The sequence below is a fragment of the Heloderma suspectum genome, chromosome 3 (genome assembly GCF_057233095.1).
Source record: "Heloderma suspectum isolate Gila_16-S chromosome 3, 16-S_ref, whole genome shotgun sequence".
Lineage (NCBI taxonomy): Eukaryota > Metazoa > Chordata > Lepidosauria > Squamata > Helodermatidae > Heloderma > Heloderma suspectum.
This window is the reverse complement of record NC_139460.1, coordinates 55,752,309-55,767,353: the sequence shown is the minus strand read 5'-3', so window position 1 is coordinate 55,767,353 and position 15,045 is coordinate 55,752,309. Positions and strand designations below refer to the sequence as shown.

Below are 15,045 nucleotides of genomic sequence, written 5' to 3'. Positions count from 1 at the left end.
ATCATATGGTTCAAATATTTACACCTACTCTCTAGCAGTGTGGAGTCACACCACAGCGAAGTGGCTCCCATGTGCTAGACCTTAATCATGGCTTACTTTAGCTGAGTCAGGGCCTAAGTCAGTGATTTTGCATAGTTACAAGATTCTGACATGATTTAGCAGCTAAGTGTGTACTGTGTAGGATTACAGTCAGTGAGTAGAATCCAGAAAGTTAGCTGCCCCCAAATCCCATTGCAATTAAGTTTAATTGATTTTAATGGGAGTGTACTAGCTGCCCCTGTATTGTGGCCCCAAATCTCCTAAAACAGAATAAAACATATGTTCCTTTTAGTTATAGTTTTTTATTTATATATTATTTATTTTATTTCTATACCGCCCAATAGCCAAAGCTATTTGAAATCATTCTGTTATGAAATGAAAATATTTCTCGGTAAACAATGGATAGCTGAAAATGTGAACATAAATGTGAACTTATCTGAAAGTTTTAAAGGAAATTATATATTTTATTAAACATTTTCTCCAGAATCAGTATCACAATGTTCTACAGCATGGTATACACATGACTTAACATGTGTACTTCTAATATATCTGCGGATCAAGCTAGATATAAAGTGTGTAAGGGTCTTATTTGTAGTTATTAACTGCACTACACAAAACTAAGAATGCAATAACTCTGTTGAACTACTAGAAGAAAGAAGTTTTACAAAGCATGTTTTACATCAAAGCTTTAAGAAAAATTAAACCAAGTTCTGGATCAGAATCTAGTGGAATTACCTGCAAGTAGGTAAGACAAAAGACTTGGGTTCAAATACTGTCAGCCTGCTAAACCGAATGAGCATGTTGTACAAGAACACAATTGTGCCCATTTCAAGAGGGGCTTGTGCAAGCAAAGTCCCAGATAGATTATGCCCTATCTAAATAAAGTACAGATTTACATTTTTTAAAAAAATCTCAAGAGTGTAAGAGTGAAATAAAATGCTACAATGAATTGTTCTTTTTCTTTAACGCCTCTCATGCTGACTTGACAATGACAACAAAAAAAGGCTTATGTTTGTTAGACGATTTGAGTCCATCTTTAATGGAGAAAAGCGTGATACAAATTATTAAAACATTAAAAAATGATGAAAAGAAAAAACATTGCTCTGTGTATGTGGGTTTAAACAGGCAGATAAAGGGTTAAATTCAACATCTCACTAGTGGAAGGCTAGTAATATGAGAGGTCATTTTCCCTTTCAACCACCCCCCCTCCCCGCAGTTCTGCTGATGGAACTGCTGGCTGATAGCATTGGAGCTAACTCATAATCTGCATTTAGAAAACATGGTACTCCAAATAATTGATATTATCTACTCCAAGGTAAAACCTATCCCCCCCCCCCACCTAAGTGGATGGTTACTTGATATTAAAACACAATTAAAATACTCATTGGAAAGAAATTATTTGGAACAACAGGATGAGGGCGAAGACTATTAGCCCATGTTTGACAATCCCTGTGTATGGCGGCTCTTAATTATTCTTATTTAGGGGAGCACAGTCAGTGCATTTGTATACCACATTACAATTCATCACTTACATTACAGAATTGAAACATTACTATCTGGACTGTTGCCTGAAAGATTTAGGAGCAAGTGTCTGGGGAAAAAAAGATATGTTGTGGATGCGCCATGATCAATGATGTTAGAGCATATTTAAGATTTGGGCACAACTGAGAAGCATGAACCACTCTCGTTCCCTTAGTTTGCAGCTGCCTTCTTAATGAAATGTCTTATGTGTTGGTATTTGCAGATGCTGCTTTTGTACAAAGAAAAAAATGCAAAAGTATGTCAGATTATTTAAGAGCTCTACAATTTAGCAACCCCCCACCAAAACAAAAAACAAAGAGCATCTAGAATACAGCATCTTTTTTGTACTATTTATGTTGCAAGTATAGCTCACAGTAGTAAAGGGAGCAAGTAACAATGATTTCCTGTGGTAATAGTCTCATATGCTCTGGACACAGTCCAAAACAACACAGAAGATAGTTCAGTTGTGTGTGGCATTCTGCATGTGCAGGGACTGCCCCAGTATCTTTGATAAGATAAACACCCAGTGCAGGGTTAAATATCTTTCTGCATATGCAGAGCATTTTTCTTCTCACTGGAAGAGAACTGCCTGGGCAGGGTGTGTGTGTGTGTTCACCAGATTGCAGCATTTTAAAAGCAGCAACTAACTTATGGAACAAAAATGATAATGCCTCACAAAAATCATGTAAATGCTATGCTCATCAGGTAGCAATGGTATGAATATATGGATAGCAGTTTTGAGATTTACACTGTTCCTTCTACAAAACTGCTGTTCTTAGAAAATAAAACAGTGTGATCCAAAATAGATACCCACTGGCTTGGAAAGACTGCATGAGGAATTTTGAAAACAAATGGAGGTCAACTGCAGTAGCCTTTAATAGAGGTAGCGTTATTAGAATTAGTTGTAGAACAGAGTGCAGCTAAGAGGCATAAATACATAATAGTACAAGGCAAACCCAACAATTATAGTCCTTACCACATTTTTTCCTTCAGAAAATTATATATATAATTTATATATATAATTTATATTTCCTCTCGCCATACTGAAATCATGTGGCAATAATGCCCTCTTCTTCTCTTTGAGCAACTTAATTCCCTAGCCGTTTCCTTCAGCATACAAACTTTTCTTAGATTTGCTAAATATGGAGCACTCTTGCTTCATTCTAAGGATAGATTCAACCAGGATCCCCCTGCCCCTCCCAGTCTCCTATGGGTGACTGAAAAAAATGTCACTGAGATGCCAGTGATACTTTGTTGTCTGAAAGGGCCTAATGTTCAATGGAAGGTGAGGCCGCTTGGTTCAGAAAACTTTTTTTTTTTTTTTACAGCCTGTTCAAAATGTAGTCAAGTAGAAAAACCACTGCATGCTTGATTGTTTCAGACAACTATGTGGTAATCTAGTCTCATCATGCGGTGCCCCCAGTCTGCAATGGGGGTTTCATATGAGGAATGATCATGATACACAAGCATGTGGTTTCCCCCAGCTCCCAGCAATCCGGGTTATATGTGCAGTTTTGGCTGACATCCAGAGACCTGCAAATGCAGCAGGAAGTATATGACCTTTGCTGCATTTGTGGAATCTCCTGTCTCTCCATATGTAGGAGTTCAATGCATGTTCTCCCTTTACTCTTTCTGCTGTGGGTGATAGGCAGCATTGTGAGAACTATTCCTCTCATAGATCTTTGTGTAGAGGCAAGGTTATAATGCATATGTGGCTATTTTTTTTAAAAACGATTGGCTGAATCGACCCTTAGGGATATGACATTTTTAGAAAGGTAGGTATCACTCATCCCATGTTATATTCTCCTTGTTGTGGCACAATGAACAACTCTTGTGGGTTTCAAGTGAATATATGGAGCCAGCAACTATGAAGTGACTAGCAGCTACATTATTGCTACTGATGCTATTTAGGAAAAGTAGCGAAATTCACTGCCAAGTAAAAAGGTAGAGCTTGGAGATTAGTATCTCCTGCCGCCTCTCCCACATCCACAACACTTTTAAGTCAGTTCTCAAAGTCATGGACTGAATTGAAAGCTGGACAGTGAGACAGAGTAAGAACTCCTTTGCTCATAACTTTGGGATATTGTATTAGTAAAAAAAAGCACACTATATCTTCTTAAATAAATATATCCTATTTCGGGAATTATAGTACAATCCAGGGAAAAATACTGTCATAAGCATAACAGCATGATATAAGTTCCACAAGATTTTACATCAGTTTTGGTCTTGTATCTGGAAAACATCCTAACAGGAGAATCAAAATCAAATGTACATGTTAAATACTTTGTAGAAATCCTCTCCCACCCTTCCCTCTAATACAGTACTAACACAATTACAGGAAAATGACATTACAGTATCTTTCTCCCAGCTGATTCTATGCTTGCAGTATCAGCTAATATGTGTATACCTCAAAACTATATGAAATACCAAAGATCACTAAATAAATAAACAAAAAGAAAATGGGACAGTGCTAGATTTTACACTTGAGAAATAAATCCTCACTTTCATTAAGAAACCATAGAGGAAGGTAAGAGTAATTTGTTTATCTTATTTAAATTTGTGTAAAAAAAGAAAAGAAAAAAGAAACAAAGAGAGACATACACAGGTTCACATCTAGAGAATATTGTTAAATGCATAAATACTGATAGCTTTTGCTAAGTTAGAATGGGTTTGGTAAACTATAATACAACAGTATTGGAATAAACACCAAAGCAAAGAACATAATATTTTGGTTTGTTTGAATAATTAAGGTGCAACATTTCTGTCTCTAAATGAATTCATGGACATAAGTTGATGGGTGACATTGCTGGTATACGAAAATACATACCACAGAAATTCATTTTTAAAAAACACATAATGGAAATTTAAAAACAAAAACAAATAAACAGTTAAACAGTACATTGTTGGTTTGATTTTTTTTTGTGCTAACAAATTTTCTTTCTACCTGAAATTAGGGATACCCATTCTAACAAATTCAGCAAATCTCTCTACTGAAATCAAGACATCATTCAAAGAACCAAGGAAAAGAAAAAAAAAGCCATGGAGCACAATTCACCTGGAGACTCTCCTGCAGAAACCCCACTGAAATGAATGTGAGCTGTGCAAAAATCACAGTCTTGCGCATTTCAATGAGGCCTGTGCAGGAGAACTTCAAATGGATTAATGCTCCTACTGAACTAGGAAGTTTTGCAGGATTTCTGCTACTCTCAGTGCCTAATCGCTTAAAAATTAAGCATATCTACAGAAAGGTTTATAAGCATCAGAAAACACTCGTATTCAGTAAATTGACCCAAATCCATTCCCTTGTCTAAGGGATAGTCAACGAGGTTTAGGAAAGAAAGATAATCAAGGTATTAATTCACATAGAAAAAGGCTAATTGTATGCATTTTTATAAAGGTACCATTCATATAAAGAAGTATTTTAGGAACAATATTGAAATTTAAAAGGGCAGAAGAATGGTGGTACTCCAGCAAAAATGCATCTATTCTAATGGGTTCCATAGAGTTTGTATGTTAGTACCACTGACAAGATGAAGAGGCTGCACCATAAGATATTTGGATTTCAGCTACTTACAATGTTTGAACCATAGCTAGTACATAGCCTTACACTCCCAAAGCCACCACAGTAGATCCCCAACAGTATGCCATGTTGGCAGCATTTTGTTAAAATAATTTAGAAAATGTTAACAAAATTGAACTATTAGAATAGCATCACATGCTCCAGTGGCATGTGGAAGATTCTTCTACCTGAATATTCTAAAAAGCATTTTAACTTTCTAATTCCTGTTGAAGTTGTGTTTTTCCTTCTTCCACTTCTTCAACATTTGTATCTTTGAGGGAGTCTCTGATTTTTACATGGGATGAAGTGACACTTTCCTTTTATTTATTATCCATTATTACAATGTGTGTGATCTGGTTGAGGTTGTTTCTGACACAGACACTGAAAGACATGTGTTGATTATAACAATTAAAGGCTAAGCCAAGCAAGTTTTAAGAGTCACTTTTCATATGGCTATTAAATCCAATTACAAAAAAATCCCCCAAACCCACATCCATTTATCAATTCTGTCAAGTATAAATTAAGAATGCCTGATAAAATTGTGTAAACTCTCATCATATATAGAGACCTAGTCAATAAAAAAGGGGTCTCACTGAACTGAACACTATCACAAAATTCCACCAGAGACAACGACTCATAGAAAATTATTGCTGGGGTCTGGTCAATAGCATTTGGTTAAGTCTTTGTGCTATGATGCAAAATATATAGGGAAACAACTTGTGCTGTGGAAGAAGTACCCTGTTGAATGTGTATCTTGTCAAATTCTAGTAAGGATTAATCTTTTGCTGCAAGAAACAACATTGCCCCGATCCAGCCAGGGGCTTATATGGGCGTGGAAGCAGGCTTGTGGTTGTGTATCCCTAGCTGGATGGGGAACTGTGTGTACAAACAAGTGCTGTGTGCACAGCTCCCCTCCCTGATCAAACAGCTGGGGCCGTGCGCCTGGAGCATTTCCTCCCAAAGCTAAAATCTTCCCAATCAGCTGCTTAAGATCAAGCAGCTGATCAGTGGGATCTTAACATTTTGGAAAGGGCTCTGTGCATATGCTACCCACAATTGCTCCGTGCGTGCTGTGTTGGATGATAGGCAACTGGCATAAGTGAAGTGGTTAAAGAAATAGAAGGAAAAAGTTAAAAAGCGGGACTCTCCTCTGGCATGAGATGCGTGCATGGGAGTAAGATACAACATAAAGACAAAGAACATGAACTGGAAAATGGTCTGTTTGACAGCCTAAATTCTGTAGTATTATTTCTCAGCCATCACTTACTTATGCAACACTCAGCACTTTCCCACCCCAGCCTAGCATTTGTACTTCATACAACCGATGAAGCCAATTTAGACTGTGCATAGTATTTATGACAATTCCAGTGTCTGTAAAATGTAAAATATGTACATCAGTGTGCATGTCAATTGAAAAGTGTTTTTTTTTTCTTTTTCGAAAAAGTGAAGTAATACTAAGGTCACTTCTGAACAACATATTAATAGTATTTCCCCATTTCACTGCTTTAGTTTCCACATAGTCATTTTAGACCTCTATCCAAAAATAAATGAACCTTCCAAGGCTTGAAAGACAAATCAGTCATCCGCAGTATTGTTCTTATCAATATGCCAGACCTTTGCTTCAAATGCAAATCATCCTCATTATTCTACCCTTAATTAAAACAAAAAATAAAAAACAACCCAAGCAAAATAAAGCCTGTCAACATTTTTTGCCAATAAACTCTACCACCCTGGTGGCAAATACAAAAAAAGTGCAGAATGTCTGGGCCGAAAGGCCGCACATACACCGCTAACAACAGTACACCTGCCCATGCTTTCTTGGATTCTCCAAACAAGTTCTTAAATTCACTCTAAAATATAAATGTAGGCATAACCTATTATATAAACCATCTTAGAACTTAAATCTTCATGTACAAAAAGGACTAAGAATATCTAGTAACTAGTGCAGTGCGTCAGTTTCTTTTTCCCCAACTCCTCTTCTGTATTTTTGTTTAGAGTAGCTAGTTATTATATGAAACTACTTTCCATACTCTGGTTGATACAGCAGATGCTGTGTGAGCTACAGTAAAGTCTGCCTCCTCCACGTAACTATGCATTTTACCACTTTAAAAACCTTCAATAGAAAGCAAAGCTCCAGGACCTTTTCATTTCTGTTCCTTAACAGAGAAATAACAACACCCTTATAGTAGATTCTGGGCCCCAAACTGGAGGGGACCTGGCCCAAGCTATAAGTGAAATCTGTGCCACACTGAACACGAACCACTCATTTTCAGTCTATGGGTTCCTCCATCATATGGACTGACTAGCATCCATTGGTAAAGACAAGGCTAGGATATTAGGTAAAGCACAACGTTTTACAATAGGGTAGAGCTTCACTGGTCAGCGCAGGAAATAAGCACTGGAGCCTGAGACATTTCTTTTGGCTGTCCATCACATGGGAGAGGTGCTGTCCTCTGATTCCTGCAAGGGAAGAACGAACAGAATGTTAGCTCAGAATTCATTTGAGAACAGTTATTATTCTGAATCTATGCAGAGGCTTAATCATAACACAGGGATGATGATGATGATAATAACAAGAGCAGCAAAAAATGTATCACTTCTCCATCCCAAAACAGCCCACACAATTAAAATACAATAAATTATAATTAAAATACTATTACAATTAGAGTTGCCACCCGCTAATGTATAAGAGAGGATGAAGAGTTTGTGGACAGAACACAAAAAGGTGCTGCAAGGGGGTCATTCGGAAAGAGGAGCAGGATGAATGAAAGGAGGAGCAAACTACACGGGTAACAGTGACAAGCTCTAGGAAGGAAGCTCAAGAACTTCGGGGCTCAAGTGGAGTTCTCATCCATCCTTCCAGTCCATGGAAGAGGATGAGAAAGGGAAAAAAGAATTCTGCAGGTGAACAACTGGCTACAAAGATGGTGTTGCTGGGACAGATTTGATTTCTGGGACAATGGTTTACACTGTTTGGATGAAGCACGACTGGCAGGAGATGGACTGCACCTCACAAAGACTGGGAAGAATGTGTTTCCCTGAAGAATAGCAAGTTTGATCAGGAGAGCTCTAAACTTACTCCTGTGGGGGATGGAGTCAAAACCCCAGAGGTAAGGACTACACATAAGGGTTCATGCACTGCAGCAGGAACTGGGAGAGCAGCTGTAGTGAGGCCTGTTAAACCGCTTAATAAAAATGCAGGGGGGTGGGATGTCATTGCAACATAAACTTCTTGGGTTTTGATGTCTTTATACTTATAGTCAGAATATGGGAAATAAACAACGACAAGCTTGAACTCTTGATTCAAGGAGGTAAATGTGACTAAACAGGTATCATTAAGACTTGGTGGGATCACTCCCACAAGTGGAACACAGCAATTGAAAGATATAAATTGTTAAAAAAGAACAGATGCCATAGAAAGGTGGGAGGAGTCACACTATATGTTAGAAATGTACACACCTGCACAGAAATTCAAGAGAATGAACATGTGGCCCTGTTGAAAGCATCTGGCCTAAAATAAATGGAGGAAAGAATAAAAACAGTAGTGTGGCTGGAGTCTACAACCGACCACTCCACCAAGGAGAAAAAGTGGGTCATGCTTTACAAAAGCAAAATGCAGCCATTTCAAGGAAGCATGTAGTAGTAGTAATGGGAACTTTAATTACCCTGTTCAGAGACAAACTCTGCCAACCATGGTCTGTCCAGGAAATTCTGAACTTGCCTTGCTGACAACTTTCTTTTTCAGAAGCTAAAGGAAGGAACAAGGAGATCGGCCATCCTTGACTTGATTCTGACTGATAATGGAGAGTTAATTGATGACGTGAAAATAGCAGGAACTTTGGGGGATATGACTAGGTAATTCTCTAGCTTGATTTTAAGGAAAACTAAAGCTGAGTGTAGCCAAATGCGTACCTTGGACTTCTGAAAATCTGATTATAATAAACTCAGAGCAATGATAAGTAGGATTCCATGGCAAGAAAACCTAAGAGAAAGAGGAGTTCAAGAGGGATCGAAGTTCTTTAAAAGAGGAGATACTAAAGGCCAATCAGAAACAATCCCAATGAGGGGAAAAATGGAAGACAACAGAAGAAACCAATGTGGCTACACAAAAAGCTTAGTGAAGTTCTGAAAAATAAAAAAAAAATGGCAGATTTAGGAGGCAGAAGGAGCACAGGCCTCTAGGGAGGGGTACAGGCAGATAACCTGGAATTGCAGAGCTGGTATCATGAAGGCTAAACTCATAATGAGCTGAGCTTGGTGTGGGATGCGAAGAACAAAAGGGGCTTCTTCAGGTATGTTCAAAGTAAAAGGAGGACAAAAGTAATGCTATTTCAGTTGACCAGCAAAGACGGAAAAATGCTGACGGGTGACAAAGAAAAAGTGGAACCTGTTTGGGTCAGTCTTCTGCCAAAAGAGGATCTGTGTCCCATCTGGCATATGTGGCAAACAGGATGAAGGTTGAGGCTAACAGAGAGATGGTCAGGAACTATCTAAACACCTTAAATGAGTTCAAGTCCCCAGGTCCAGATGAACTGCATCCAGGGTGTTGAAGGAGGTAGCAGATGGACTCTTGCAATCTCTATTATCTTTGAGAAATACTGGAGAATGGGTGAAATATCAGAGGACTAGAGGAAGGTGAATGAGGTCCTCATCTTCAAAAAGGGCAAAAAGGAAGATCCAGGGAATTACATTATCACTGAGTCTGACATCAGTACCTGGCAAGATTCTAGAGGAGATTATAAAGTGCTCGATCTGTAAGCACCTTGACACTAATGCATTGATCGCTGGAAGCCAGAATAGATTTGTCAAAATCAAGTCCTGCCAGTCTAATCTTGTTTCATTTTTTGATCAGGCAACTTCCTTAGTAGATCATGGAAAAGCTGTGCACATAACGTATCTTGACTTCAGAAAAGCGTTTGACAAAATGCCCCATGATATTCTGATTAACAAGCTAGTTAAGTGTTGGCTGGATGGCACTACCACTAGGTGGATCCACAGCTGGCTAGAGAACTGTATTCAAAGTGTGCTCGTCAATGGTTCCTCATCAAATTGGAGGGAGGTATTGAGTGTGGTGTTGCGGGGCTTGGTTCTGGGCCATGTAGTCTTCAATGTTTTTATTGATGGCTTGGGAGGAACAGGTGGGGGGAATTCTTATCAAATTTGCAGATGACAAAATTGGGTGGGACAGCTAATACCTTAGAAAACAGAAACAACATTAAAAATGATCTTGATAGGTTAGAAAAATGGGCAGAAAATAACATAATGAAACTTAACAGAGACAAGTGCAAAATTCTTTATTTTGGAAAACGAAACCAAATGCACAGGTATAAGATGGGGAATACCTGGCTTGACAACAGTACGTGTGAAAAGAATATTGGAATTGTAGTCGATCACAAGCTGATTATGAGTCTGCAGAGTGATGTGGCTGCGGAAATGGCAAATGCATCAACAGAAGAATGATTTTAAACTCATGGTAACTAATAGTTCCACTCTACTCTGCACTGGTCAGATCTCACTTTGAATACTGTCTAGTTCTGGACACCATACTTTAAGAAGGATTCAGATAAATTAGAATGAGTTCAGAGAAGGGCAACAAAGATGATCAGGGAACTACAAACTAAGTCCTACAAGGAAAGATTGAAGGAATTGTTTTGTTTAGCCTTGAGAAGACCGAGGGGAGATATGATAGCACTTTGCTACACAGTTGCTACACAGAAGAGAGCCACGACCTGTTGTATATCACCCAAGACAGTAGGACACAAAATAACTGGCTTAAGTTACTGGAAGGCAGATTTAAGCTGAACATCAGGAAAAACTTCCTAACAGTCAGAGTAGTCACACAATGGAACCAGCTGCATAGGGAGGTGATGGGCTCTCCATCGCTGGAGGTATTCAAACCAAGACTGTACAGCCATCTGTCAGGGATGCTTTAAACAGGATTCCTGCACTGAGCAGGGGGCTGGACTCAATTCTATGATTGTATAAAATCAATGGGTAAAGGTAAAAGTTCCAGCTAAACTAATTAAAACTACGCTACCTGGTCTAAGCTATGCATGTTCTAAAAACCTGCTATGAGGTGCCCAGATGCAACTCCATATGATGGGAGCTTCATAGGAACAGTGCCACTATGGAGAAGACCCTAGATCTACTGGGTCACCCACCATACTACTGATGCTGGGGGAAATTTATTTACAATTATTTATTTTACAATTTACAAAATTGCAACAGAACCTCGCCTGATGATATCAAGGTACGTGTGTCAAGGTGCATATGGTACACGTGTGAGAGGCAACATTCCCTTAGATATCCAGGGGTCAGACCGCTGAGGCCTAATTTGTGCTAGGAATCACCAGGGCTCCACCCCAGAACATCTTTTCATGACAGGGCTCAAACCTGGAAGACATATAGTAATCAGTAACAATGATGGGATTCCCCTTCATGAATCCACTTAGCAAGCACTGCCACATATTAGGGAGACAGGCTTCCAGGCCAGAGAAGAGTGTGGTTTCAAAGTAGACTGCAGCTTCAGCACCTCTCATTTAGAAATTAAGTGCTGATCACATGCCACTTTAACTGTCCCTTTAATATAATTAAACTACAAATTATCTGATCTGTATATCCACACTCTAAAGGGAAGACACCCAAAGGTGAAGGGACACCCAAGATGTGAAGGTCATGGCAGAGAGGTCAGACTAAATACGATCCCTGGGGAAGGAAATGGCAACCCACCCCAGTATTCTTGCCATGAAAACTAAATGGATCAGTACAACCAGAGATATGTCGGTATACCATGAGAAGATGGGGCTCCCAGGTCGGAAGATGGTCAAAATGCTACTGGGGAGGAACAGAGGAGAAGTTCAACTAGCCCCAGATGTGATGACGAAAGCTCAAAGCCGAAGGGATGGCTAGGAGCCGATGGTGCTGGTGGTGAACGAATCCGATGTTCTAAAGATCAACACACCATCGGAACCTGGAATGTAAGATCTATGAGCCAGGGCAAATTGGATGCGGTTATTGGGGAGATGGCAAGATTAAATATAGACATTTTGGGTGTCAGTGAACTGAAATGGACTGGAATGGGCCACTTCACATCAAATTGTCACCAGATCTACTACTGTGGACAAGAGGATCACAGAAGAAATGGAGTAGCCTTCATAATTAATAATAAAGTGGCTAAAGCAGTGCTTGGATACAATGACAGAATGATCTCAATTCGAATTCAGGGTAAGCCATTTAACATCACAGTGATCCAAATATACACCCCAACCACAGTTGCTGAAGAAGTAGATCAGTTCTATGAGGATCTGCAGCACCTACTGGATAGTACGCCAAACAAAGATGTTATTTTCATTACAGGAGACTGGAATGCTAAGGTGGGTAGTCAAATGACACCTGGAATTACAGGCAAGCATGGTCTGGGAGAACAAAATGAAGCAGGACATAGGCTGATAGAATTTTGCCAAGACAACTCACTGTGCATAACAAACACTCTCTTCCAACAACCTAAGAGACGACTTTATACATGGACTTCACCAGACGGTCGACACTGAAATCAGATTGACTACATCCTTTGTAGCCAAAGTGGCGGACATCTATGCAGTCGGTAAAAACAAGACCTGGAGCTGATTGTAGTTCAGACCACGAACTTCTTATTGCACAATTTAGAATCAGACTAAAGAGAATACGGAAGACCCACAGATCAGTTAGATATGAGCTCACTAATATTCCTCATGAATATGCAGTGGAGGTGAAGAATAGATTTAAGGGACTAGATTTAGTAGATAGGGTCCCAGAAGAACTATGGACAGAAGTTTGCAACATTGTTCAGGAGGCGGCAACAAAAAAATCCCAAAGAAAAAGAAAACCAAGAAGGCAAGATGGCTGTCTGCTGAGACACTGGAACCAGCCCAAGAAAGGAAAGCAAAAGGCAACAGTGATCGGGGGAGATATGCCCAATTAAATGCAAAATTCCAGAGGTTAGCCAGAAGAGATCAGGAATTATTTTTAAACAAGCAATGCACGGAAGCGGAAGAAGATAATAGAATAGGAAGGACAAGAGACCTCTTCCAGGAAATTAGAAACATCGGAGGTAAATTCCAGGCAAAAATGGGTATGATCAAAAACAAAGATGGCAAGGACCTAACAGAAGCAGAAGAGATCAAGAAAAGGTGGCAGGAATATACGGAAGATCTGTATAGGAAGGATAATAATACTGGGGATAGATTTGACGGTGTGGTCAGTGAGCTAGAGCCAGACATCCTGAAGAGTGAGGTTGAATGGGCCTTAAGAAGCATCGCTAATAACAAGGCAGCAGGAGATGACGGTATCTCAGCTGAACTGTTTAAAATCTTGCAAGATGATGCTGTCAAGGTGATGCCTGCCATATGCCAGCAAATTTGGAAAACACAAGAATGGCCACCAGATTGGAAAAAATCAACTTATATCCCCATAACAAAAAAGGGAAGCACCAAAGAATGTTCAAACTATCAAACAGTGGCACTTATTTCACATGCCAGTAAGGTAATGCTCAAGATCATGCAAGGTAGACTCCAGCAATTCATGGAACGAGAATTGCCAGATGTACAAGCTGGGTTTAGAAAAGGCAGAGGAACTAGAGACCAAATTGCTAATATCCGCTGGATAATGGAGAAAGCCAGGGAGTTTCAGAAAAACATCTATTTCTGTTTTATTGACTATTCTAAAGCCTTTGACTGTGTGGATCATCACAAATTGTGGCAAGTTCTTGGTGGTATGGGGATACCAAGTCATCTTGTCTGCCTCCGAGGAATCTGTATAACGACCAAGTAGAAATGGTAAGAACAGACCACGGAACAACGGACTGGTTTAAGATTGGGAAAGGAGTACGGCAGGGTTGTATACTCTCACCCTACCTATTCAACCTGTACGCAGACACATCATGCGATGTGCTGGGCTTGATGAAGCCAAGGCTGGAGTTAAAATAGCTGGAAGAAACATTAACAATCTCAGATATGCAGATGATACCACTTTGATGGCTGAAAGCGAGGAGGAGCTGCGGAACCTCATGATGAAGGTGAAAGAAGAAAGTGCAAAAGCTGGGTTGCAGTTCAACCTCAAAAAAACCAAGATGATGGCAACCAGTTGATAACTGGCAAATAGAGGGAGAAAACGTGGAGGCAGTGACAGACTTTGTCTTTCTAGGCGCAAAGATTACTGCAGACGCTGACTGCAGCCAGGAAATCAGAAGACGTTTACTTCTTGGGAGGACAGCAATGACAAATCTTGATACAATAGCGAAGAGCAGAGACATCACACTGACAACAAAGGTCCGCATAGTTAAAGCAATGGTATTCCCCGTAGTAACCTATGGCTGCGAGAGCTGGACCATAAGGAAGGCTGAGCGAAGAAAGACAGATGCTTTTGAACTGTGGTGCTGGAGGAAAATTCTGAGACTGTCTTGGACTGCAAGAAGATCAAACCAGTCCATACTCCAGGAAATAAAGCCAGACGGCTCACTTGAGGGAATGATATTCAAGGCAAAACTGAAGTACTTTGGCCACATAATGAGAAGACAGGATACCCTGGAGAAGATGCTGATGCTAGGGAAAGTGGAAGGCAAAAGGAAGAGGGGCTGACCAAGGGCAAGATGGATGGATGATATTCTGGAGGTGACGGACTCGACCTTGGGGGAGCTGGGGGTGGCGACGGCCGACAGGAAGCTCTGGCGTGGGCTGGTCCATGAAGTCACGAAGAGTCGGAAGCGACTGACCGAATAAACAACAACAACAACATATCCACACTCTAAAGGGAAGATGCAACATATTTAACATCTAGGGTGCACTGCAATAAACAACAGCAGAGTTGACACATCTGACTCTGCTACATGGCCACAATGCAGTGTATAAAGCTGAACACTGTGTCTAAAAGTACATATGAGTCATGCTTTC

At 39.9% G+C, this 15,045-nt stretch overlaps 1 protein-coding gene across 24 annotated transcripts in view; it reads right to left on the bottom strand.

The window, feature by feature from the left end:
* Positions 1-482: 482 nt before the first annotated feature.
* The window catches only part of BBX (BBX high mobility group box domain containing), a 186,192-nt gene continuing 171,629 nt past the window's right edge, over positions 483-15,045 (bottom strand). For all 24 annotated transcript variants that reach the window (XM_084843292.1, XM_084843293.1, XM_084843283.1 and 21 more), the window contains one exon: positions 483-7,579. In XM_084843292.1, coding sequence (XP_084699418.1) covers positions 7,492-7,579 — 88 coding nt within the window. In that variant the 3' untranslated portion in view covers positions 483-7,491. The remainder of the gene's footprint in view (positions 7,580-15,045) is intronic.